Raw genomic sequence first — 26,081 nt, forward strand, 5'->3', positions numbered from 1 at the left:
AGAACGATGGCCACATAGTATTGGTGATTATTAATATCTAGTTCGAACTAAACACTTCAATTGTTCGAAATCCAAAAGTACTTTAATATGCCTTACTTTCTATTAAATGAGAGCCTATCCTTGCGTTAATCTGCTTTCTTCATGTTCGGCAATTGTTGTCATTTGGAAAACTAGATCTTCATAAAGAGCTGTTTGCCTGTTCATAGTTAGTCACCGACACCCGTAAAAATTATCTTGAAAGCTACCCAGTACACACACACAATTGATTTGCAAATGTTTGCTAATTAAGTGCAATAATATATATTTAGCCAAAAAAGATCGTTTGCTTTATTCATTTAGTTAGATATTTTTAACGTCTACCGTACTCTTTTACATGTGACTTCAGCGCTAATACTCTTACTGTTTACACAAGACGTTAATATCGATTCTTTACGGGATGACTATAGAAACAACTATAAAAACCAATACGCACCACAACTTCGACGTCAAGTTTACCAGCGCCAGCTTCCGTCGTGTCAATGACAAACTCCTGAGGAATAGAACAAGGGACTTCCTTAGGAGGGGTGCCAACCATCTTGACGTTCGCCGGTTCGGCCTTAGGCTTCAACTTTAGGTTAAACGGACTCTTCGGCACTTCTTTACCTGCAGTCCGCACCTCGATTTTGCAGGTGGCTTTCTGATCCTCAGGCGGGATATAATCTACAGAGAACTTTCCGTCGCCAAGATCGGTTACTTCGGCAGGACATACAGAACCGTCTGAAAAAGTAGCTCACCCCGCAAGAAAAGAAGCTAGCTAATAAACTACACTCAAGGTTTGTGGCACCTAGAATTCATAAGTATATCGTGCAGTACTCGACTTCGAGTTCAAGACCTTATTCGTAATGCACGAAGCCGTTTATATCATGCAGAAACACAGATCAGAACTCACGACAACTTTCCGTAAAATCTAATGCAAAGCGTAATTCGCTTTTTCGGTTTAAACTAAGTTAACTTAGAGAATTGGAACAGATATATTTGAGTTATCGTCAAGTATCTTCATAAGCAGAAAAAATAAGGTGTTTAACGCGTGGTATCTGTATCATAACACTAGGTAAGTTGTGTAAAGATGAATAGTCAATACACAATTTTTTTAATTTTTCGTTAGTTAGCAAGGCAGTAAGTACTGCATTCAATTCGAGCCGTTTCTTTTTATTAGTCGTCGCTGGAACGGACAGGCTTTTGAAGTGATTATACCTGTATCTTGAATTACCCAAACTTTTATACCTCGCTACAACTATCGATGGTGCAAGAGCTTGCAAAGAAGGCAAGAACGAAGGCTCTGTTAGACCGCCCATATTTGAGAGCGGACTCACATCAAGAAAACCAAATTATCGCCTCACATTCTATTTTTTTACATCTAAAAATTTAATTCATTCTGTACTCACCAGCAGAAGAAGTTACAGTCGCAACGACTGGAAGTTTTCCACCACCGGCAGCCTCCTTTGTATCAACCGTAAAGTTCTGCGGTACTCCGGCTCGTACTTTGCCTTCTTCAAGCCCGGGTCCAAAACATTTGACCTTAGAAACATCAAGATCTTTAGCTGCCGGCACCTCGAAGATGCTGCCTGGTACATCTTTACCTCCGTATTTAACGCCAATACGATAGATGCCCTCAGCATCAGGAACATACGTTACTGTGCAGGTACCATCCCTGGAAGTATTCAGGCGATATTATAATCTGAATTGTTATAATCATACTAATTCTATAAATTCTACGCAAAAGGAATAAGTGATCATAACGCTACACATCACACCTTGTGAATTGATATTTACCTCATATATTCAATGAAATGTTTCGAAAAATAGAGATCATAGGTCTCACTGATGCTACAGTACAAGCTATATGTCAAGGCAAATATTGGCTTTTTTTAAACAGGTTTGCTTTGTGCATTTACCTCGTCCTTAATGCTTAATCGCCCCTAATCCTATCCTAAGGAAAGCAAGTCACCAAAATTTAGATTGTTGGCATTACGGTGGCAATCGAATTTTAAATGTACTCATTTTCAGCCATCTTCCGCTTCAGCGCTAAAGAATTGTGCTACGTTGTCCCTATGTAATTAATTATTTTTAGTGTTAAAGCCCTTTTGCAGATAATAGGTCGAGATTAGGCAGACAATTACTAAAATTTTGCAGTTTCTGAATTTTACAGCATGCCGGCTGCTAGTCGTCTTTAAATAAATCGTATTGGGCTATGCGAATAAGTACCTGTTATCTGTGCAAGTCATCTTAGCTTCCGTGGGACCCTCAACTGACAATCCAAGCGCGCCAGTACCCGCTCCTTTCGTCTCAATGGTAAATTTATTTTCTGAATTAAGCTTTCCAAACTCGATACCAGGTCCATAAACCTTAACCATAGAGGGATCACAGCCACTCTCTACTTTGACCGGGAAGGGACTGTCAGGCACAGGGATACCATCGACAGTCACCTTATACTTACAGGAGCCTAAAAACGCAGTAATAGTTATTATCCAAGGATTATGTATCGCAAGTTGTGTCGTACGGCTCATTTCCGTACTTAACGGAACGCTTGTGTGTGTAGCAACTTGTATATTAATCAGGCACATTTTAAGCATGAAGTAACTGTTTAGAAGAAACAGACCGTATACGAAGTACTTCCCATTATTGCAATAATGGTTGATTAATTCGTAGTATCTATGCTAACGGGACTTCAATACATATATATATATATATTAAACGAAGAATCTGCTATTCTTCAGTTTATTTTATTAAGACTTTGTTTAGCTTGTTGGCTTTTATTAATGTGGAAATTATTATTTTATTGATTTTAATAGCAACAGCTTTTTCAGAGCATGTTCTTCCTTGAGGGCAGATGTCTTTTGGGGAAGCCACTGTAATTACTTTGCCCTGTCGCCATCAGTTCAACCTCAAGCTTTTCAACTGGTCTGCTGCGATATTAGCAGTCAGCCGGTTAAACAGTTAAATATTCAATAAGAATCACTCGCGAACCTGCTCGAACGCCAAACGGGACTTTACCGTATTAAATATCGTTGGGCTAACTTTACTGTTCATTCAATGCTTTTTGGCTATTTCTCATTGTAACCACGTAAGGTTATTCAAAGCTGGAATAGTTATATTTAAGGTAACGTCCAAGCTGACTTGCTTTACGTTTGCGGCTTGATTTATTCAAGCGTCCCTTAAATTAGAAATAATGTCCTTCTCATTTTCCTAATACGTTTATTTACATAGTTTACTTTTACGTTTAATACGCGTATATATGCGTACGTAAATAGAGTTGTGCAGACCTTTTTGGGGACGTTTTAGCTCTTAGTGTGATCGACGCTTGTGAGTATTTTGTGTTCCGATAACGTTAAAATGATAAATATCATATGCTGCTACCATGTCGCTTAAGTTTCATTATAGAATTATTATCGATGGTGACGTCTCATGATTGACTTTGTATGTAACTAATAAATCTAGATGTCCACTTTCGTGTCGCTGTCACGGCAGCAAAAACTAACGTAAATGTCCCATGACACATTTACGCTTGCTAGATATAAGAGCAGAGTATAAGAGATATTGTATCTACATTCTAATATGATCTATTCATTTAGACGTGTGTAAGTGTCCAAATACTGACCAGTATCCTTGGGAACATGCGTAACCTTAAACTTGCCCTTGCCAAGGGGCTCGACCCTGGCAGCCTGTCTAGACCCATCTGACTTAACGATTGTACATTCCACTTTATGTTCGTCAGATTTTGGTAACTTCGAGGTATCCACTTGGAACTCATTGAAGGAGTTCGTGAACACAACGGGCTGAAGTCCGGTGACGACGACGTCCTTAGTGCTCATGTGCGGTTCTACAGGAACCTTAAATGGTGAACCTGGCACAGGTTTTCCGCCTTGTTCGACAGTAATCTGTTAAAATATGAAACAATAACGGTTACACCTACAAAAACAGGCAGAATAATGAATAGCAGCAGTAAAGCGTACGTTTGCGAAATACTAATACGGAGGCTGACATGAGTTAAAATCTCGCGTCAGTTATTAAATAACCTATCGTTATTGACAACTGAACGAAGGTTTCTGCATAGAAAGTGCATTCTATGAATAGTTTCGAGTACTTACGAAGTGATTTCCGGGTGTTGGCGTTTTGTATTCGCAGGTATAGGTACCATCCTTGTTATCTGCGATTTTAACCTTGACATCTTCGTCGTCTTCGTTGACCATCTTGACTTTGGGCTTAGCAGACCCTGCGTTTTTGCAATCGACGAAAAATTTCGTAGACGTGCTGCTTTTCACTCCTTTTTCAATACCTGGTCCGTAGACTCTAACCTTCATGGGGTCAGCGCTAGCAGCCACATCGACCTGAAAATCGAGAAAATACAATTATTATTTTATTTATAACTAATCAAAAAGTGCAGAAAAAACCAATGGAAAATTTAACAAATGCAATATAGAACCGCACGATTTTGCAGTTATACTAAACGAGAAACAGCTGACCTCGTGAAAACTGGAAAAGCTAGAACATCCACTCCATGGTTATTCAAAACCTTTTTTCCCAACTAATGAAACCTCTAGATACCACGACAATGAAGTCTTTCCCTTTCCGAAATCATAATGCTTCGAATTAATGAAGTTCATCTGCGCCCAAATGAAAATCATGAGAACCTTGAAGGGGCTGTCGGGAACGGCGCATCCATTGTAGTTGACGCACACGGTGTATTTGCCGTCATCTTTCGGCTTATACGAACAAGTTACAGTTCCATTTTTATTTGATTTAATAGTCACAGGTATGGGTTCATAGTTTTCGTTGTGAATTTCGACGGTGACTTTAGGATCGCTCTCAGGTTTGGCAGTGGCTGCTTTACAATCAACGCTGAATTCAACTTGTTTATCCTGCTGCACCCCTGGGCTAAGGCCGGGGCCGAACGCCTTCACTTTTGTAATATCGAATTCCATCTCTGTGTCAATAGTGGCCACATACGGCGACTTGGGGATATCTTCCCCATCGCACAGAATATGAATCACATAATCACCAGGTGCACTTGGCGTGTACGTCACACCGGCAGATCCATCACCAAGATCTTCGCACTGGATGGAGCACTTTGATGGACCTAAATAAAAAAAAAAGTGATATGAGAATAACTTCTTACCGTAAAGTCTATGATCTCTATTGAGAATACGTTTATCTTTTCTATCTCTTATTTTCTCAGATGAGTAATATATGCGGACTATATTATGCATATTATAAGTATTATGTGATCTCCGTGTAACAGTGAGCTGTACTCAAGAAATAATTTGTACTGTAATGTAAAGGCTATAAAAGAAGATATAATATTTATTGTTAATTATAACTACTACAAGTCAATACAGATGCATACGGAAAACAAAATATCTTACCTTCAATGGAGAAGCCGAGAGAGCCCGTTTCTCCATTAGTATCAACAATGAACTTCGCAGGTTTGTCGGTGATACCTCCTTTAAGACCGGGTCCGTAGGCTATGATCTTAGATTCCTTGTAGGGACCAACTCCGACTTCGTAGGGGGATTTGGGAATCTCGTCTCCGCCATACTTAATGACTACTTTGTGGGGTCCTTCTGCGAGAGGTTTGTAACTGACATCGTAGCGGTCAGGATTCTCTTTGTTCTGCACAATTTCTACAGGCACAGGCTTACCATCGGGACCTGTTACTTCCACTTCTACGTTTCCGTCCCCAGCGTCGGTGGTAAGCACCCTGAAGTCGGCAATGTCTTGTACACGCACGCCCTTCTTCTGTAGACCACGGCCTGAGGCCTTCACCCGACGAGGGTTGCACGCTACAAATGATTAAGAAGATTACTATAGTTTTGCCTGTTCTACTGCTGTAACAGTTTCGAGCTCCTAAGCTAACAAAAGTGAGTGGCCTTGATATTGTAGGTGGTATATAAATTCCGTGCTAAGATAACGGTAATATAATGAGTATCTTTATAGTAAAGTGTTCTGTGTTTAAGCAAACCGCGTCTGACTAAAATGCGTACTCCTTCTCGACCCTGTGATATGATGCTACAGATCCACTCTGGTGGTACCAAAGTCAAACTTATGACAAAACATCGATTAATTTAAGGAAAACGTGCACAACGAGTAAAATGCACGGAAAAGTATTGCATGCTATGTGACCGTACGAATGCATTTAACATATTAAAATATCTCGCACGTAGTAGTATGCACAAGAGATGTTTTACTATATATCAAAGTAGTTTATAGAAAGATTCGTACAGTCGGCCTCAATTGAAATTGATAAACCTGCGAACATCTTCGCGGACCCATATATATGTATATGGGTCCGCGAATTTCGCGCTGATTGATTTAGCTAAACTTGTTCATTGATTTTACATATTGCCTAACGTGAAGCAAAGGTCTAGTACAGTTATTTCATTGCGATTGCTATGTTTTACCTAACATTAGTTTTTTGTACCTAGATATCACCCTATTTTAGATCCAAGGCATTTGATCGACTTCGCATTTAGACTTAAAGCATATAGAAAAGCTCGCTTGCAGGCCTACACCTTTTCAGCCGTCCGGTTGCAATACCCTAAAGGTTCTGTGAGGCAAATTTCGTTGTTTTCTGCAATTGTCCTGCAATAAATTTATTTGCAGTTTTCATCCTGCTCTCTTCTTAGGATATTGCAACAGTTCAGCTGCCCGGCTGTAGTTATCATATATGTGTGCTTTAATATTTACTTGAAACATAGTTGAATTAATCATGTTATCCCACTGCAATTATCGCGTCAAAGTAATTATACTCCTTGATTCAATAAATTCCTTACTCTCGCGTGTTACCTTGGTGCAGTTATCTTATATTTTTGTGCTAGACGAAATGTCCCAGCAAAGTTGTTACTTTGCCGCTAACACACAGCATATATCTAAATACTGAAAACCGCTGAACTAATAATATTAATAATATATGTAATAATAATAAATATTACGTCACTTGTACATATTAAATCAACCTTCGACCGTGCGTGCGGCGTCATTTCACCAAACTCAGATCCCGTACGATTAGTGCCGCTCTACCATTGAAACGTTGTTGTAATCTCAGGATGCTCGATACCATTTTTGACTTTAGTTGATCTGTCTATAAACTTCCAGACCAAATTTGGGCAATACAAACAACCGTATCCAAGCTTTTCACAAATTCTCAAGGGTTGTGCATTTAGTTTTAATTGTAGAGTACGTTGGTAAAAAAAAATACTAAATACTAACGATTTCCAACGTTGACTTTAAACGGAGCCTTGGGAATGGGTTTGCCAGCAAAAAGAACCTGTACAGTATGAGGACCTGGCTTAACGGGGCAATATTCGCATTTGTATTGGTTATCTGCAACCTTGACCAGCTTCATAGGTACGTTCGCTGTTTTGCCATCTGGATCTGTGATCACACACTCAAGCTGACCAAATCCAGCCCCTGAAAAAGCAAGTTCATGAAAGTACTCATTCAACAAGTATATTCAAGAATATCGACTAAACTTATACTCAGTTACCATCACGCGCTGCCCCGATACAGTTAGGTTAGTAAGATATATGGCTTCATAACTCGAACTAAATAAACAAACGCTCGTACCTTTCGTCGTGACATCGAAGTATGTTAGTTTGCCGGCAGGCCGACCCTTGGGTTCGATACCAGGACCGAAAGCCACGCATTTCTTCGGATCTCCTGGAGTTCCTTCGATGTTGACGGCAAATGGTGCTTTGGGCACTACCACTCCGGCAAACTTGACGAACACATTGTGAGGGCCTTGAGTTTTCGGTGTATAAGTTGCTTTCCAGCGTTTCTTTCCCTCATCCTCCAACTTAATATCAACCTATCAACATTATTGTTGTGGGCAGCAGAACGTACGGTTGTCATACATATATAAAAGAAATACATAAAAACACGATGATTAATCAATCAAGTAACATAAATTGATTTAGATTTGAGAATATATCAATAAAATATGTGACACAAATTACCAACGTCAATTAAATTCGCGAACACGTGATCCTTGGATAATTTCCGCTTGCTGCAAGCAAGAACAAACGACCAGAGGAAAACTTTTTGGAACTAAAGTCGCCGTTCAGGATTTCAGTCAAATATCTATATAAGATCCTGATTTAAAAGCACCTTTGTTTTGTTTCCTTTGTCGTCTTCAACCCAGGCCTCAAGGTTTCCCTCACCGGCACCAAATGTCTCAATCGTAAAGTTGGTAGGTGCACTACATGTAACCCCCTTCGGCTCAATACCGGGCCCGAAACAGCGTACTTTTTTTGGGTTGGTCTCAAGCTTGAGGGGCGCAGCATCCTTTAGTTTAGCGTTGGGAAATTGCGATAAGTAAGTCATCATTGACAGTTCGTCAACCTTTGGGTTCGCCATGCTGTCGGGATCGATAAGCTGCAAATTATAATTAAAAGTTATCAGCTTGTCCCGTCTAGGCTTAACTCTCCCGTCGGATACATATTTACTACAGTTTTATGATGAAGCTATCAAGTACCTGCGCATATGACATATTTACGGATAGGTGTATATTCTACTAGTTACAGTATATTGCGCATAAAATGAGACATTTGATCAAAAATACAATCGGATCCAAATAACATTTAATAATAAGTCTAGTATTTATCTCTAACCGGGGCAACATCCAGCCACTTCTCGGCAGCATCCATAGCCTCCTTAATATTTCTATGCGCGTCCTTGGGATCCCACTTCTGCCAATTGGGGCAAAGTCCAGGTGCCAATGCATCAACGAGAGCACCCAATGTCGTGCCGTCGTTCCAATCCTTAGTGAAATTTTTTACTGATTTATCAGGAATCTATAATAAAATCGGAAAACCTCTTATACTGCTTTATCTTGTATCACTTCGAAGCTATAATCACTATCTTTGTCACAGGAGTTCTCGCAAAAAAAATACGCAAAAAAAACTATAGTTACCATCATATATCACTACAACTACGTTTGCTCACATATTTGATCAATGCTGTGAATTATTCACACCATAGTAATACAAAAGTCGCTATGAAAATTCAATAAACACAAAATCACATTACCTTAGACTGAATCCATTTAAGTAGCCTATCCTTGGGGGTTTTAGCCTTGCCTTCCAGCAAATTTTCATCGTCGCCCTCCCACATAGGCAACGAAATTGAATAATGCAGAATCAAGGTCCATATAAGACCGAGAATAAGCTTCAGTTTACAGTCGACAATGTCCGATGAATCTGTCAACAAAAATCGCATCCAAATTTATTTAAAAGAAAACAGTTTGTTAAAACCAAACTCCCTTGAAACAATGACAATTTTTTAATTGACGACAATGAATAAACATCTTTTCAAACATATCCAGTGTCGACCCCGATTCATCATCTTGAAACTGAAAATTTAGAGTAGGTGCAGCTTCCTGTAGTACATAATATAACGGTATAGTATAGCGTTTGTCTGAAAGTTACCGGAATTTTCCGTCCGGAAAGTTGTCCGGAAGTTTCCGCTCAGTAGCGATGTTTCTCCCCCTATTTAAGGGAGTTTGTTTTGCTATGTCGTCAAAACTTTATAACACCTATCTTAGTACAACAACAGATTGTTAGATGACTATTTGCAGTAATCCAGTTTGGTTTAATATCTTATCTTGACTTAACCCATAACTGTTGTTTTTTTTTTAATCAATTTCTGCTGCAATTCTGTGATAATTTGTCAGCTTTGCTAGAGCAACGAAGAGATAGAGGAAGTGAAAAAATCATACATTTATTAACGTCCTATGGATTCGGTGGATTGTCGCAATTACGAAGGAAATATTTTCATTTAACACAAAATGCGACGTTCCACTAAAGCTTCAAAACAAAGGATGTTCTTATTACGTGTTCGCCGTCACCCTCCATGATTCCTACCGTCTCTATGCCAATGTATTAACTTCTTTTCTGTTTCAGGTCAAGTATTAAAGAATTTGTCCAGTACACCTTTATGATACTGTTCATGAATGCATAGTTCCGTTTTTTTATTTGCTAATGATCAGAAAAGATTTTTTTGCAGCCATGTAAGTTCTTGAACGATTTTTTCCCTGTGTGGCCTGGCATTACCATGAAGAGGGATGGCACTGCCTTATCTGCCGTGTCGCTGCTCTTGGATAGCGTCATTTAATCGATGCGGCTGAACTAAGTACAGACCTCCGCCGGTCATCTTGTCTTTCTTAGGATTTTCGCAGTTCAAAAGACCGTTCTAGTGCTGTCAACTGTAAGCTAGAATCTTTTTGGAACGAAAATTTGGCCTAGTTCTGGGCCGAAAATCGCCTTACTGATTAACTAACTAATTTCTCTGCTTCATATCGACGTGGCGACACCACCCCTCGTCACCAATAATCACTTTTGTAGAAACCGGTCATTGTGGGTGCGCGTTTCTCAATGGATGGCAGGTGAGGTGTCGAACGTTAGTGAGTAGCCGAGTTCCCCATATGATTTAGCCGGTCTACATTGCACTCATATGATACATTCAAGATGACATTCTTCAACTTAGAAAACCTCTTCTAGCAGTCCTCTCAGTCGTAAAGTCATATGTCAGATGTACACGGCACAAACGTCTACGGCTGCCCATGCAGCTTTCTGACGACGTCAAAAAACCAAGCACAATCGATGTCAGAAATGCATCTCTTTATATTAAGTATACCCATTCTCTAAAACGTACTACAAAACCCTCCAACAACCCACTCGCAGTAAAATAATGCTACCTCATATGCGAACCGAAACGCCGGAAACCGTCACCTTCTCTGGGCAGGGCGAATTTTCTCTATCATCTCTCTCGGATGCTTTCAACTACCAAAATTCAGTTTTTTGAACAAAAATGAGGTCCATTTTCAGTGGACCGTTCGTCTCCCAAATGCTTGCACACATAAACGTTTCTTTGCGTAAAATGCTTCGTTGAATCCAGTTCGAACAGTTTTGGAACAGTGAACCAATCCATAATGGAAACAAATTCTACTATTTTTCCAAAATGTTCTACCATTACCAAAACAGAGGCTTTAGAAGAAAATTACAAGAAATGGTATTTACATTGCAAATACATATTTTTATTTGGCAGCGATGCTCGTTTGACGTGTGTTGAATTTTTGCTTTCATCTAGAAAAGCTGGAACATATACTCTAATATGTGGGTATATGCAGTTATTAATAAACACATATATGGAATCTGCCTTTGTTATACACAAATAAGCTAGCTTTTATAAAAATAACTGCTGAAAATATAGTGAGGTTATGCATAAAAATATAGTTCACACACCGAGATAATGTAAAATTCAATTCGCATACCTCGCTGAATATGCAAAATATTGAGATTTTACTCTTGTTCTAGTTCAGTCAGCATTGATTATTGGTCCTAATTCTGGGCTCAGTCGTCTCTCTACCCAAAATGAGTATCTGAACATACGATCACACATAAACATATTTGCATTCATAATACCGTGACTAATGAGCAGAAATAGTATCCGTCAAATATGTTTTAGTTCTTATGATTAGTCTTGTATAGTTTTGTATAACAGCTTCGACAATTACAGGCATCTGCCATCTCAAATCGACACAAAGGGTCCATCTTACTTTATTAATTTTTTTAAATCTGTTTTATTGCCCCCTTCTACTTGGCTATGTTATACAAAATATGGTTCGCCGTCACAATACGCTTTGGCTAAGTAAGCTTGGAATCATCCATTGAAACCTCGTCAAAGGCATATCCTACACTAAAAATGTGATTAAATAACGACCTATATAAAGGGTGCTAGAAAAATGGAGCGAAGTCAATTTTTGACGTTTGAGGGGTAAGTTTGCGTTGCTCAATGCTCGTACGCTTCTTTATTTAGCTATGTAATTAAGTAAAAAATGAAAAGTACCTTTTAAACGATTAGCTTTGACTGAAACCTCGCAAGTTTGTTAAAGATTTGGTTCAACTTACGTGATTCAACAGCAACTTCTTTTATAATACGGTCTTTTTTTTATTTATTTAGATGCGAATCGTTATACGAATATTTAAAAAAAAATAAAAGGAATAGGATCATATTACAGATAGTTTTGGAAACAAATTGTTTAAAGACTGGCCGTTCTGCCAGTGGACAACGCAACTTTTCAAACATTCTATAGTCTTTCTCAGCTGCCTTTTACTTTGGCCGATTGTGCGACAATCATTGCCTTACTGTGTCAGCGCCTTACCGAAAAGAGGGTTTCTAGCTTGACTCTTCCCCTAAGCGTTAAATGCGTTAGACCGTGTACAGCCAAGATATCTGCCTTTTAAACCAGTCGACAAACTGCGCTTCGCCAAGTTTTCTAGAAAACCGCAGAAGTTTTGGTTGTTTTATCGTACATGAGTAAAGCAAAGTAACGCCAATGGTCACACCTACGCTTAGCACGCATTAGCCGACGATATAAGATCTATTGCCAGTCTAAGCAAAGCTATGCCGACTGTCTCAACTGACTAAGCTCAGCTAAATTCGCGGCTTCGCTTCTCGCCTCATCACGCATATAAGGACCAATTAGGAAAGCGGATTCGATGCTGACGAAGTGCATCTGTCCGCGTCTATTCGGTATTGTTGCTCATTCATGACGACCAACGCACGCGGACGACAGAGACTGGCAGATGGCAGTGATCACAGTCATCATTGTTGTTGTTATGTGCCTGCACTAACTAAACACAATTTTTAGATAGTGAGACTGGTTGTTTTTTCACCATAAACACGTAAGTATATTCTACCAACATTCAAGTCTGTTCTGCGTAATTGTAAACAACGGTTACAGTGTAATTCGTCAGTGAAAGTGATGCTGTAATCATTGAACGGTAGAAGCGTCATTGTCTTCAAGCCTAGAGGTTCTGTATAAGATGTGAGAATCTACCTACACCTGTGCAGTCGTATCACAGACGTTGTATTCTACCAATATATGTCCCAATGTAGTTCAAATCAAATATATGGATAACAATTGCAAATATGTATTCCGCAATAGAATATTCTATTTCTGGCGTTTTTTCGCAGAACTCTCATTCTTATTGGTGTCTCGCACCACATACAAGTACAGTTGTGGAATTATTTTGTTTCGTGTGATTAGGTGAAACGGTGGCGGTGGCAAAAGATATTGTGGCAAATCCTAGCAATGGCAGAGCGCTACAATATCCATTCACAATTGGAGCATTTACAATCGAAATACATCGGTACGGGACATGCTGACACAACAAAATTTGAGTGGCTTGTCAATCAACAACGTGACGCCTACGCTTCATATATGGGTCACGAAAATCTGCTCAGTTTGTTTGCGATAGCTGAGAATGAAACTAAGGCACGAGTACGCTTTAATCTCATGCGCAAAATGATTCAGCCGTGTGGACCGCCTCCGGAGAAGCCTGAAGACTAAGCAGCCAGGAATTAAATAAATTTGTTTAATGCCTATATTCGATGTAGTATGTACAAATTTTTGTTTTTATTATTTTTCTACAGGCTTTCTGCATAGACAGTACATGAGTCATTAGGCGAACTAATATCTACGAGATGTTATCGCCTCTCTCGAGCTTGATTTTCTCGACGACTAATCATTAAACGAGTTTTTTTAATTGTATAGACGTTTTCTATCAGGAATTATTGGGCTGTCAACTAAGAAGAGAACCAAAGCTATACTTAAGTATATGTAAAAACATCACAGGGTCCGATGGATATCTATAAAATGTATTATATCTTATACCAAGCACACACATTTGTTTGCGGTTAGCTTTTGCTTTGGTCCTATTTATTAAAATAACTTTTGGCAATTTATTACTATTACTACGCAAATTAACACATTTTTAAAAATGAATAGCACAACCCTTATATAAATTATTTAGTAATAAATAAAGTTGCTGACGTCCTTCCAGCTTGAAAAGAATGTTAGCATCTCTTCTTCGTTAACAATAGCCTAGTAATAAGTTGCAAATTGATAAGTGAGGAATTAGTAAAACATGACCGCGTGTAGAACGATCTACATCGTTAGGCCTAAAATGCTTGTAGTAGAGTAAACAGGTGAAGGAGTATTTAGAAACAATTAACTGAGTTGGGTGCGGGCAACCACAAGCGCGAGTCCCACACGAAAACAGCAAGCATCGCTAAAGGCATGTGGCTTGAGATGGTAAGGCGAAAACTAGCCGTTCCCATACTATCAGAGGTGTTGCTATAGCTGCCTGTTCCTAGGTGTTTTGCTGCCCTACGTCCTGTTAGTTTTAGTCTGTTCCAAGCTACGAAACACCATTTTTAATGTTGAGGCAGGATACTACTGACGAGAAGCTAAAGCCGAGAATTTTAAATCTATTCAGCGTGCGCAGGCGTTACAAAATGTCTTTTCCTCAATCAAGATTCCCCAAAGATTGGCGCTGTGTTCAAACTAACGGCTACACATTGTATATTGTTTACGCACAAATGAAATCTTCGTTGCACAGAGCATAAGAGACACAAAATGATGCTGTAATAATTCTTTCTATACTGTTGTAGAATATAGTGCAAATTATTATGCAAATTTGCCGATTCTTTTTGTTGTAGACGCTGTTGCATAATTCCGCCAGTCAAGATGACGCCGTTGTATCTGCTGATAGAGTGCGCATTACTCCTTTAAATTTTCGTCCATTTAAGATGTCTTTTGTAAATGTACGGGTCGCATTTTAAATGATCGGTTCGTAAATGTAAGGGAACTGCACTAAAAATATTGATTAGAGAACGCTACATATCTCAAGCTAAAGGCAGTACCTCAAAAGAGTTGGACGATTAAAAAGATGGTAAACTTTATTTCAGAATATGATTTTAGGTTAAAACGAATTTACTAAAATATTAAATGTGTGAAGTTGGATGGTAAAAGAGAATATATCATTTCAAGTCAAATTATAGGTGGTGGAAAACTCTGTCATTCTACTTAACTAGTGAAGACGCAAGTGTCGATGAAATCAATGAAATATACTTAAATACCGAGTATCTCCCCAGTCACAATATTATACCTTTCAACATTCAGTTACTTACCTATATTAACTAGTTTAAGTCCTTCATCGTCGGTGAGAAACTTAAGGCCGACATAGACATTTTCAAGTTTCTGACCACGCACCGTTGGCCGCTTCGAAAATTTGTACGGACACTTTTTACCCGAAAGTACTTCGAGCAGAGCAATAAATCGAATTCCGTCTGCAAAATCCGTTTCAAGTGAAGCTATAGTCTTGTTTATTTGTGAGAGGTGTTGATTCACCCACCGCAGGAATGTGCTCTGCTGTATGCGTTTCCACACTGCATCTTCATCAAGATTCCGTTTCATCTCCGCGTCCTTCTTTTGCTGCTCCTTGCTTAGCGCCATCTAACACAGAGCCATAATAAGGGAGTAATGTTGTTAATTCTGCTTACTGTTTTTCGAATCACAGATATAATAAAAATAACATAGCTTCATTGAGGCGTGTACAAAAACAGCATTGTACTTTAATCGTGATCATTATTTCGTTTCCTACCGTAAACTTATAGGCTCATGACAACTAATTACATGCATAACATACTATGTTATTTTGTCAAAAACGTGATAAATTTACGGCGTCTTCTATCACAAACCCTTCTAGCATTATGAGCAACGAACATAGTAGGAAAGAAGTCGCTTGGTAGTTTGAAAGATTTATATGTGATTAAGTAGAAGGAGAGTAAAACATAATAAAAATAATAATTAAAGAGGCAAAATAAAAGCTTTTAAACAACTTTTTTTCAAATTGTCAAGGGGATTTCGTCTCGCCAATATATTAAATGATAGGCACTTTCAGTTCATGATTAGTTGAGCAGAAGGTAATTTACAGTAAGGTGACAAAGATCACCAACGTCTACCTATTCAACTTAAAAGCGAACTTTATTACCTTCTTTATTTTTCTTTATTATTATTCTAAATTTATAATCTGTATTTATCATTATTATTTATTATATCATTATTCTAAATTTTATAATCTTCTACGCAAGCGTTTCTGTGAGAAATTATTGCCTTAACCATTCGACTAAACTTTTTACAAGGTAATTTAGTTCTAAATACATGCAACTTTTATTGACACTGTTCTTTTCGTAAACCCTTCCTTATTAATAGAGAATAACTGGATTCCATATTACGCCAATTTGATTGGCTTATCGGGTGAGCAGATGGCTGTAGTGAGAGTTTAATTCGAAGAAGTAACTCAGTGGCTTCCGATGTAGTATTTAGTTTTTGTTTAGTTTAAATATTTTTGCATGAGCATGCAGGCCACAGCTTTCTTGAGTAGCATAACTTTGACAGTCCACTTTCTGAGATATCGCGAAAGAGATTTCTTGCTTCATCTATTCTAGTGCATTTCACATCTAATTTTATAATGATAATATTTCAACGAACTATATTAGCTAAAAACCTAACAATCATTTACGGAGGATAATGGCTTGTTTGTCACCACTTATAATTGTGTTTAAGTTGAAGTCGTTATTTGAACATCTCCGAAGGTGTGCGCACGTACATAAGCATATACAGACATAACTATGAAGATCTAGCTAATAGCATAATACGCTAATCATAGAGGATAGACAAAACTTATTAAGCCTCGCGCAGTTCGTAAAAAACAAGATACCTACGCTGCTTATTTCCTGTCTGGGTCCATTAAAAACTATTTCTTTCTAAGTTTGTTTGGACAATATCAAGCACCACGTAAGCCTTATACTGTGATGGGGCTTGAAAGCTGAACTTACAGGTATCCACGCCGTCTTAGCAAAAGCCTATTTTATTCAGCGTTGATTGACGTGTCATCATCATTAACTCAAAACCTACAAATCTGTCAAATCACTAAACCTGATGACTTTCTAAGGGCTAATTTAGATTACGAGTGATAAATCACTGATCCCATCCAAATGTCCGCTACTATCGGAGGCTTTTTTTTAACATATAGACAACTTGATGTAATATCTATTAGAATTTTTCGACAATTCTATTTTCGACAAATGGGATCGCATTTTTGTCGTGCGGCAGCTGCTGGAGTTTTTGACTCGCCGTGACAGATAACCTGTACAAATTATTTACTCTAGAAGTACACCAAAACATCTCCCAAAAGAAGAGCAACTTTATGAGTTGACTCTCGGCAAAGACATCGAGGATACCGTTTCACATGTTCTTTATCTTTTCCTTCATTTCAAAAGATATATCAGGTCGCTTTCTAATGATAACACTATAAAGAGCTCACTATTATAAATGTGCCATTATTGTTGCTCTTTGGTAGCAAGCTTGGCTGCTAGCGTCTGCCAAATATCTTTACCCTAAATCGTGCTAACTAAGAACATGATGTTAACTGCCCTAACCGAAGTTCCATGTCTTCTTCGGAGGGAATGGCTATACATAGCATGATGGTAGGTCACATGGGTTACTTAGCTATTCTCATGAGCCTGGAAAGAAGCTACCTTTAATTCGTAAAACGCTTGCTTTCTATAGAAAGGTTAGAAACTTACGAGGCATGATTATGATGTCACTCACTATGAACCGCGTCGCTCTTGTGCTTAAAAGTGAATAAAAAACTTTGCTTGATCTTCTATGATTATAAAGGATTAGTTTAGATTTAGAAATAGTCTTTTATTGCTTTTGTGCCATGAATAAGCAAAAAATAGATACATTTAAAGAGAAACGATGCATAGAAATGCGATAAATTCAAAACGAGACATGTGCTTCATCCATTCAACAATGAAAAGAACGCTATTGTTTATGTGGATATCGCTCGTCCGCGGAAAGATTAAAAGAAATATGCGATGCGCCGGATGTATATGCACCCGACTAATCTGAAGCACCATCTATATACAACGTTGGTGAGAGGTTCTTATATACCCGCGGATGCTCTTCTGATCCTACTCTGCGGGTTGTCCGACCCAACAGCCATCTTGGCATCGGTACTCGTTTGGTAAGGCGGTCAGTCCTCTTGCGTTCAGGCCCTGCGCGTATCGGGTACGCCTTAGGGCGGTGGTCAACAATAAGGCTGGTTCGTGTCATCACATTAGAAAGCGGTCGTAGGAAGCTGTTTGCTTCGTTCGGTTAACCGAATTCGGCGTTCAGCGACACCCACCAAAGCCTGGCAGTCACCAGCAACATCAGTTCGCTGACCAGAACAAACTCATCAGCGCTTCACATGCAGGATCGGTTCCTTTTGTTGGGGTACGCCAAGCTGTACGAGTCACTGCCTAAAATTTCTACGGATTTGCACACCTCGAAATTTTGCCGCAGCAGAAATCTACCGAGCACGTATAAGAAACTTCAGTGTAGTCGTCATGTTTCCTTTTATACACTACGTTACGGATAAACCACGGAAGTTATTCGGGGAGGCAACGTAGTCTTGTATTTACTCAACGTCTTAATTGAGGCCTCAGAAACAGATCAAGTGTAACTGCTATTTCAATTTCAAATGTTCATAAACATCACGGCGCGCAGATATGGCGGTAGGGGGACGGCCCTAAGAAGCAAAGACAGAGTATGTTACGTGCAAAAACCGCGTAATAAAATTCCGAAGTTTTTCGGTTGGTCTTTCTAAGTTTTGCGGAACATACATTACATTTTTTTTCTTGCTGCGCCTGGATAGAAGTGCGCGTCGTGTTAGCAAATTTATTGAACGGTTGTACTATTGTATACTGTAAGCCGGATAGGTGAAGTAACAACAAGCGGTTTAAGGTCCATTACAGCCACGGACAGGACAACAAAAAAGCGCACTACGACGTCGGAACAACATTCGTCACTGATCCAACATACAATTTGCATTACGTCTGAACCAGTAGCAAAAGAACGCACTCTTTTTTCTTTCTTTAGTTTTGTTTCCTTACCTTGTCGGCTTGCCTAGCTTTTCTTCCTGCAGTTGTCGCCGTTCACCCTTTTCCCGACGGAACTGCACTAAGTGTCGTGTGCTTACGAGTGGTATACTCTGAGCCGGTCGACAGGTTAACCACCCGATCTACACAGAGAACGGCCGGATCGTCCGTTAGGTCTAAGTGGGAAAGGAGGACACTTTCTCGAGGGCGATTGCTCGTTCATGAGAGATGCTGGTGCTGCTTCCCTCGTCTATGCTCGTTGCCAACCGGTGCTCAACTGGGCTTGGGGATGATGGCTCATGGCAGCAGCGATGATGGTGTTGGTGGTGTCAGTCGCTTGAGTAACTCTTCTCTACCAATCCGGCCAAATGCCTCTGCCGCCCAAACGTAACGCAAATAACTGAGATACAGTGCAATTCTCTCTCGCCCCCGTATCTTTTTTGACGGTCACAGCGCTTCTAAATATCTATTCAACCACTTGGTATTTAGTAATGATATAATGCCAGAGTTATATATACGTATAGTTATATTTATACATAAATACATCTATCTAAAAAGTCACTCTTTCTGGTTAGTGGATGACATCTGATAAATAGCAATCGAAAAATTTGTTAAAATGCACCAATCACAAGGAAGGCGATGATGATTAAATAGGGTAAACAAGCATTTTCGAACTTCTTGTATTTCCAGATATGTAGCCCACATGGTGACGAAACCATGCACAAAGCGTTGCTCAGCCTCCCAATAAAGTAAAACGAAAGGTTTAAACTTACTCGTGCTCGGGTTCTTATGAACAAAAATAGAGCCCTCGTAGTTTACGTTCTATAAGTGTAGCCACCACCGTCGCGGCCGCCGCCATGCCTATAATGGGTAATGGGTGGGTCTTATTTCCTGAGATACTTAATAAACAGTCATGGCTTCATAGGTAGACAGATATTCTCCCAAAAAATAGTTTCTCAGCACAACAGTGATATCGTGGTAATCGAAACAGCTTTTCAATCTTAGAAAAGTAGTCAGTGTTTTGGCATTAAACTTTGTATCTGGGAGTTGGTCATTGGTCTATAGGCTCGTAAGACTATCTTTCATCCGTTTTCTATAAGACTTTTAGGATACTATCTCCTTTTGTCCGATTAATTACCATTCATTCTCTATTGTTCCTTCTTTATGATTTTGTTCAACTGTTAACGGGACTCCCTCTCTGGATGTAATGAATTCTATTTTACTTATAGAATAGTATTTGTTCACGATGAGTACGTGCTGTATTTTCCATATATTACCAGAACATCATGCATTTGCTGTCACCTTAAACGAGTTTTTTAAAGCAGTTTAAAGTTAAAAAGTTAATGAAGAATGTTTAATAATGACAATAGCAATATGAGAGTACCATGTGTGCGTTATAATAAGAAATACTGAAACGTTTTGGTGCTTTCAATAGAAGCGAAAACATCTATTCGAGCGTTTTCAGGTAGAAAATCAGCATTGATCTCTTGAAAAGCTATGAACTGCTTCTCCAATGACCATATTGGACACTTCTGCCTCTTAGATAGCCATTAATCGATTTTGTTGTGGTTCGATTTGGTGAAATTTACCTGTGCTCGTATTTAGTGCTGGCCCTTGTACGGGTCAAAAAGTAGTAGAAGTGTCGTGAACGTCGATCAGGGTTGTACAGTTCGTAAGCAAAACAACGCTAAAAGGCCCTCAGATTGTCTAAACCCGCTTTATCTAAGCCATTGTGAAGGTGTGCTATTGCTATCAGAACACTGCTGTGAAATATGGAGTCTTTCTTCATAACACCTTCCAAGAGATCGTGTAGCATCGCAGGAATTATTTGAAGAAAAAATAAGTACGCAAATTGGAAGGTTTCAGGATTCTGACATAATGGATCTTGTATTATGCTACTTATTTTGAAAATGTTTAATATCTGAAAGCTATGTATGTTTAATAGCAGATTTTAACACTACGAAATCAGAGCCAGATTTCCCTTTCAATATCATTTTGTTTAGAACGAAATACGTTAAAAAAAAGTCGACGTCTTTCGTAACTTGCGTGTGCCATAAACCAAAAATCGTTTAATTAAGGTAACCGACATTATAAGTTCTGTGGTCCTAGAGGGTTAAGTGAATGCTTTTCAAAGGAGATTTGATAGGTTCATTTACAACAATGATCGGCTGTAAAGTTTTAGTGTCTGATTAGATTATTTAGCCATGAAAATTGTTACGATATATAGCATCTAGCGCTCCTGTTTATGATTTAGATTATTTTACATACCAATTAGACTTTACGTCTTTCTTGGTTCAAACAATCATTACTTAATTAATTGTAAGAATTAATTGCAGATAATAAACTCTAGATAATTTTTCCATTAAGCTCCAGAATCGCTGCCCTACTAAGAAATTTCAAATAATAGTGGCAGCATAGCTAAATCTGCCTAATTCGCTGCAATCACTGAAAGAAACGTTAATGCTATTCGTCTTTTTGGGTTCAGATATTTTCTAACTAATGACGGTTATTCTTAGTGAATGTGTGGGCATACGTACTAGCATGCTTAATTCCGTTATCGAGTTAGACCTGGAAATGAAAAGACATTCAATAATACTATCTTTATGCACCGATTCCTATTTTGTAAATTTAGACATCGACGTACTTCTATATAAGTAAAGTGCAGATCTTCCTTACTAATAATGAACGATATTGTTACACTGCACTATCATTACTATGCACAATTTCTTTGAATCCAGAGATTTTAGTATCTGGGGGATCTGTTTAGAGGTGGAATAAGGAAGAGGAATACAGGCAAAAAAAGCACGCTAAATATCTCTAATTCCTGTTCATGATACATGTATTACCGTCACTAATGTGTATGCGACATGGAGTTCATTTTTGGTCTTAATCCATTCAACCTAGACCAAAGGCTAATTTGAATCCGGCGCCAGCATTGTACACGCTAATAATAGTGTAATTCTCGATATTTGCAGCGCTGCGTCTGCGTTCGCTAAGAATCTATAACAGAGTGAAGACGACGTACCCGCTAAACTGATATATGAGTAATGCTACACCTGTGTGTGATACAGCTTCAGCTAGGCGAGGCTTCTTCCTTTTCAACAGCAAAAAAAAAACAACCAAGATAAGTGATGGGATATTTATATTCAGCCGAAATAAATCATCAATTGTTCGACATTTGTAACACAGTCTTAAGTCAACTACAATACTATTCAATCGGGACAAGTACCTATCATAATGTAGTACAGCAAGTTTCGAAAAATGACTCGGGGATCTTTGCATCCCCTGTTCACTGGCGTATGAGAAACTGGCGTATAAAGATGTCGTGTACCCCAAATTTTGGCATCTTTGATAGACCCTAGAACAGGACATGACTCTGAAAAGCCGAGTGAGAATGATCAACTAGCTCAGCTATCCTTTGCTACCCTTTCGAAGAGGCAGCATAGTTTCCGTGTCAGAAACGATGGTGGTTTTTAACTGCAGGAAAACTATGTTCCACCTTTTTGCAGCCTGCGGGGCTGATACCGGTGACTCGTGGAGGTGCTTTCATATATAGTCGACATTTGTATACTCTATTGCACAAGCTCACTTTATTATGTCCTGCTAGTTTTGATGACCGTTAAGGCGTAAGTTAAGATTTTTGTCAAAATGGACGTAAAACGCCTAAGGCGTTTTCTTGCAACCGGAATTACTCTGATTAGTCATCTATATTGTTTTGAAATAGAATGATTCCATATTTTACATTTTGCAGGTACATCAATACTGTTTCTCAAAACTAGCAGCATAAGTGTCTCAAATATTGTTTCCTATTGTGATCTGTGGTCGTGCTGAGCGTCCACTGGTACGGAAAAAGTCAATGAAGGTGAGAGAAACTCTAGTGTGTTCTATGTTCATAGGAGTTGTCGTTTAAGTTGCTTATAAAGGTGTCAAATATAATCGAAAATGTTTTTACAACTTTCAGGAGAGGAACATTATTGTCGAAATGCATCTTAATATGCATCTAAGTATAAATTTGATTTGTGCATACTGTGCTTGACGCTGCATTTTTCAGTATGTTGATGAACTTTCGGGATCGTTGGCAAATCTGGCAAACTATAAATGACTGTAAAAAAAGGTAGCTTATACAGAAATACAAAAAACAGCTAGTAAGTCTTTTGCACTGGCGTGGTGTGAAAGTCACTATATGATGTCTAATTAAAAGTATCGGTTCCATTTCGTACTAGCATATGAATATATATATCTAAATTGTAATTATCGTAAATATGTAATAGGACAAAGCGATGCAGGAATTTACGCTTAAATAAGCCCGTGAGTTCTAAGCGTAACGCTGTGTGAAATCGTCTAACGCTCTGCTGGAAGTTCCGTGGAAACTCCCTCAAATATGTAAAATCACTCAAAGATATAAATATTCATATACTGTGTACAATAAAAATTACGTTGACTATGCAGTCGTTATTGCGTATATATATCCCATAAACAATTAATGTGTGCATTTTCTAAGTGTGCATTATTATCCATTGAGAAAACGTGATTATGGCAGTAAAATTTATATTAGAGGAAAAAGTAACTTTTGAACAGTTGTTACAGGATATGCGAAGGTTACTTTTCTATGTATGACCAAAGTAACTACAATTAACTACTGTCTCCGCCGAGATTACCATTACCATTTAAATAAGTGTTCAGTAATGTTGCCAAGCAAGTTTTTAGTGGTTTGGAGAAAATGAACTTAATGTGGTGCTCGCTTACGGGTGCCCGCTGATCTTAGGGACAAGTTGTGGTTGCGTTCGAACCCATTTCGTGGTGTGAATTAGCCTTCTGATGGAATTCCTAACTGCGATACCTTATTTACAACTGGAAATACCGAGGTATAATAAATGAAGATTGATCCTACTAATTTTACTGATTTGCGATTGCGAAAGCTAGATGAGAAGGCTACCGAGATTGAGCTCCGAAAATGACCATCTAGTTTACAGCCCTTATCGGCCACTTCTGAGCTATCTCGAAGAAAAAAAAGATGTTTGTAGAAACATTTCAAAATGAGTCCATGTTGAGGTGTTTGGCTGGGAGGATGAAAAATATCCGCTTCGAGTTTGTGCGGTTTGGGATGATAATAGCAGGAAAAATAGACTAGCTTCTACGCTAGCCTTTTGAGATAATGGCCATATCGGTAGCTGGCAGCTGTTTTCTCGTCGCGAACACATTCTTAATAGATACCGGTTACAACTGTAAATTACCATTATCACAAGCGGCCCGTACTGCGGTGACAAAGTAATTTTGATCGCGTTGATTTTTATCCACTCTTGTGGGCTTTATAAGGAAGGTTCCTGGCGGGCTACCACACAAAATTAAACAATAAGACCTCACTTATATTAAAAGTGAAGGTATAACAAGTTCAAAATTCCCGCAAAAATTGGTTAATGGAAAGGTCTAAAATCGCCGGAAAAGACGTATACCGATTTCTCGTTAGAGGGTTAAAGAGGGAACCCTAACAAAATCGCGGTAGTGGACGTGAATTCCGGTAGAGAAATTAGTTTCGTTCAGCTGGAAGACGAAGTTGTAAGTTCTGCTGGCTCTTTGCAAAAACTCGGAGTTTTATCTCGAACTAAAGTCCAGTCCTATGCCGACAATGCCCTTGAGTTTATGTGTAATGCTAGCGTGTTTGTTTTCAAACCGAGCAAATCCACTAAGTGTGTAGAGTACAAATTTCAAACGGAACGGACGCCGAAGTCAAATAATTACTGACGGAGCAAATTAAGATATCGTAGTGCATCTGTTGCTGGCAGATCGAGACTGGAGCGTAAAAAAAGCGATTATAATTAGTGGAACATCCACGAAGTTCATCCTCGCCGATAGATCAGTTAATTACAGGAGAGTTTATCAAGCCGAATGATATTCGTCTATGGGAAGATAACTAGTTGCATCATACGCTTCGGGATCTACAGGAGTGCTTAAAGGGAGAATGCACAGTCATTACACATTCGTGAGAGCAATTCACGCAGTGGATCCAAATTCGATGGGGATGTACATAGAAAGAGACCAATTCATGTTACTGAGCACCCTAACGCTCGTCACACTCGTAACGATATACCCGCTATCATGTTGAGGAACACTCGTCTTGGCCAGTCATGACATCGACACAGACCTGCCATTATTTATTGAGATGTACAAAGCCACGGTGTTTGTGGTTCTGAAGTATCCCATGAAAATCTTCCCCGCTAACGTGCATCGTTTCTCGAATATTTACCGCATGCTAACTAGCATACGCGTAGTTCCTCTTGGCGGGACCGTATTTCAAAAGCATTTACGTGAAGAGACCACTGAGCTCTTTAGTGAGAAACAGCTTCTGAACACTCACGGTATGATCGAATCCTTTGAGCCAGTTGCGGCTTCAGAGCCCTGTACCGAATTCTATCGGCTTCGTTGCGCCAAACTTTGACATCAGAGTCAGGATCAAGGACAAAGGACAATGTATTGAAGTTGGTGAAGCTGGAGAGCTGCAATGGCGCGGCCCTCAAATGGTGTTGGGCTTCTGGAAACGCGAATCTGATGATTTTACGCGACGGGCGATGTGGACTGGCTCAAGATCGCCTCTCAATTACTGGACGTAAAAAGCACTTCATCATTTGCCTCAAAGAGCTTATTGCACCCACGGAAATCGAAGATGCCATGCTAAATCATCCCGCAGTATCGGAAGTTGTGGTAGTCCCTAGAAGCCTCGACGGCTCTGATCATCCTTAAACCTGCTTATGAAAAGACTAAAACACTTAAGTGTATTCGTCAGGAGTTGATCGATTTTGTAGCCTCGCAGTTCAATGAGCATAAACTCCATGGAGGAGTACATTTCGTAGACACACTCGACAAAACTGAGACTGCAATACTCACACTCTTAAATCCTTCAGAAGGCTCTGAAGTTGTTAGAAATTAAGTCGTCATAAACAAAACTGCATAAATGAAAAAAAAATTATAATTATGTTCAACAGATGCATGATTTAATAATTATGTTCAACAGATGCATGATTTAAAGGGCTCAAACGTCCATCAAAACTACCCAAAAGTCAATTTTCGATGCACTTGGATATTTGATGCAGAGATATTAATAGTAACTGGTTTAGATCCCGAATCAAAGCTGCAATTGCGGTGAATGGTGGGAGCGACATCCAAAAACTTCTCTAAAATATCTTTTTCCATTGAGAAACATACATAATAAAAATTCCCATTTAGGTTGAATATATACAAGACAATATACATGCAAGGAAATATATAGTGGGTTGTCG

General features: G+C 39.0%; 2 protein-coding genes across 8 annotated transcripts in view; one reads left to right on the forward strand and one right to left on the reverse strand.

The window, feature by feature from the left end:
* Window positions 1-18,976, reverse strand: part of cher (filamin A protein cher) — a 35,129-nt gene extending 16,153 nt beyond the window's left edge. The window contains exons 1-14 of the mRNA XM_022796469.2: window positions 18,823-18,976; window positions 15,010-15,334; window positions 9,064-9,233; window positions 8,646-8,828; window positions 8,143-8,409; window positions 7,603-7,843; window positions 7,246-7,446; window positions 5,403-5,819; window positions 4,671-5,116; window positions 4,128-4,367; window positions 3,638-3,917; window positions 2,245-2,482; window positions 1,425-1,690; window positions 473-756 (exon numbers count right to left, since the gene is read on the reverse strand). Coding sequence (XP_022652204.1) covers window positions 473-756; window positions 1,425-1,690; window positions 2,245-2,482; window positions 3,638-3,917; window positions 4,128-4,367; window positions 4,671-5,116; window positions 5,403-5,819; window positions 7,246-7,446; window positions 7,603-7,843; window positions 8,143-8,409; window positions 8,646-8,828; window positions 9,064-9,233; window positions 15,010-15,334 — 3,558 coding nt within the window. The 5' untranslated portion in view covers window positions 18,823-18,976. The remainder of the gene's footprint in view (window positions 1-472; window positions 757-1,424; window positions 1,691-2,244; window positions 2,483-3,637; window positions 3,918-4,127; window positions 4,368-4,670; window positions 5,117-5,402; window positions 5,820-7,245; window positions 7,447-7,602; window positions 7,844-8,142; window positions 8,410-8,645; window positions 8,829-9,063; window positions 9,234-15,009; window positions 15,335-18,822) is intronic.
* Window positions 9-13,444, forward strand: Sf3b5 (splicing factor 3b subunit 5). Of its 7 annotated transcripts, none has more exons than XR_015323329.1 (5): window positions 9-23; window positions 386-812; window positions 1,431-1,681; window positions 2,189-2,331; window positions 13,085-13,224. XR_015323329.1 is itself a non-coding variant. In XM_086983020.1 (2 exons), the coding sequence occupies exons 1-2, from the start codon at window positions 2,329-2,331 to the stop codon at window positions 13,385-13,387; spliced, it is 306 nt and encodes a 101-aa protein (XP_086839146.1). In that variant the 5' UTR covers window positions 2,314-2,328; the 3' UTR covers window positions 13,388-13,444. The 7 variants fall into 7 exon arrangements, 4 of the variants coding, with proteins under 4 accessions (XP_086839146.1, XP_086839147.1, XP_086839149.1 ...); XR_015323328.1 differs by having other exon boundaries at window positions 447-812; XR_015323330.1 differs by having other exon boundaries at window positions 669-812.
* Window positions 18,977-26,081: the final 7,105 nt, after the last annotated feature.

The sequence above is a fragment of the Varroa destructor genome, unplaced genomic scaffold, assembly GCF_002443255.2.
Source record: "Varroa destructor unplaced genomic scaffold, Vdes_3.0 BEIS01000003.1, whole genome shotgun sequence".
NCBI lineage: Eukaryota > Metazoa > Arthropoda > Arachnida > Mesostigmata > Varroidae > Varroa > Varroa destructor.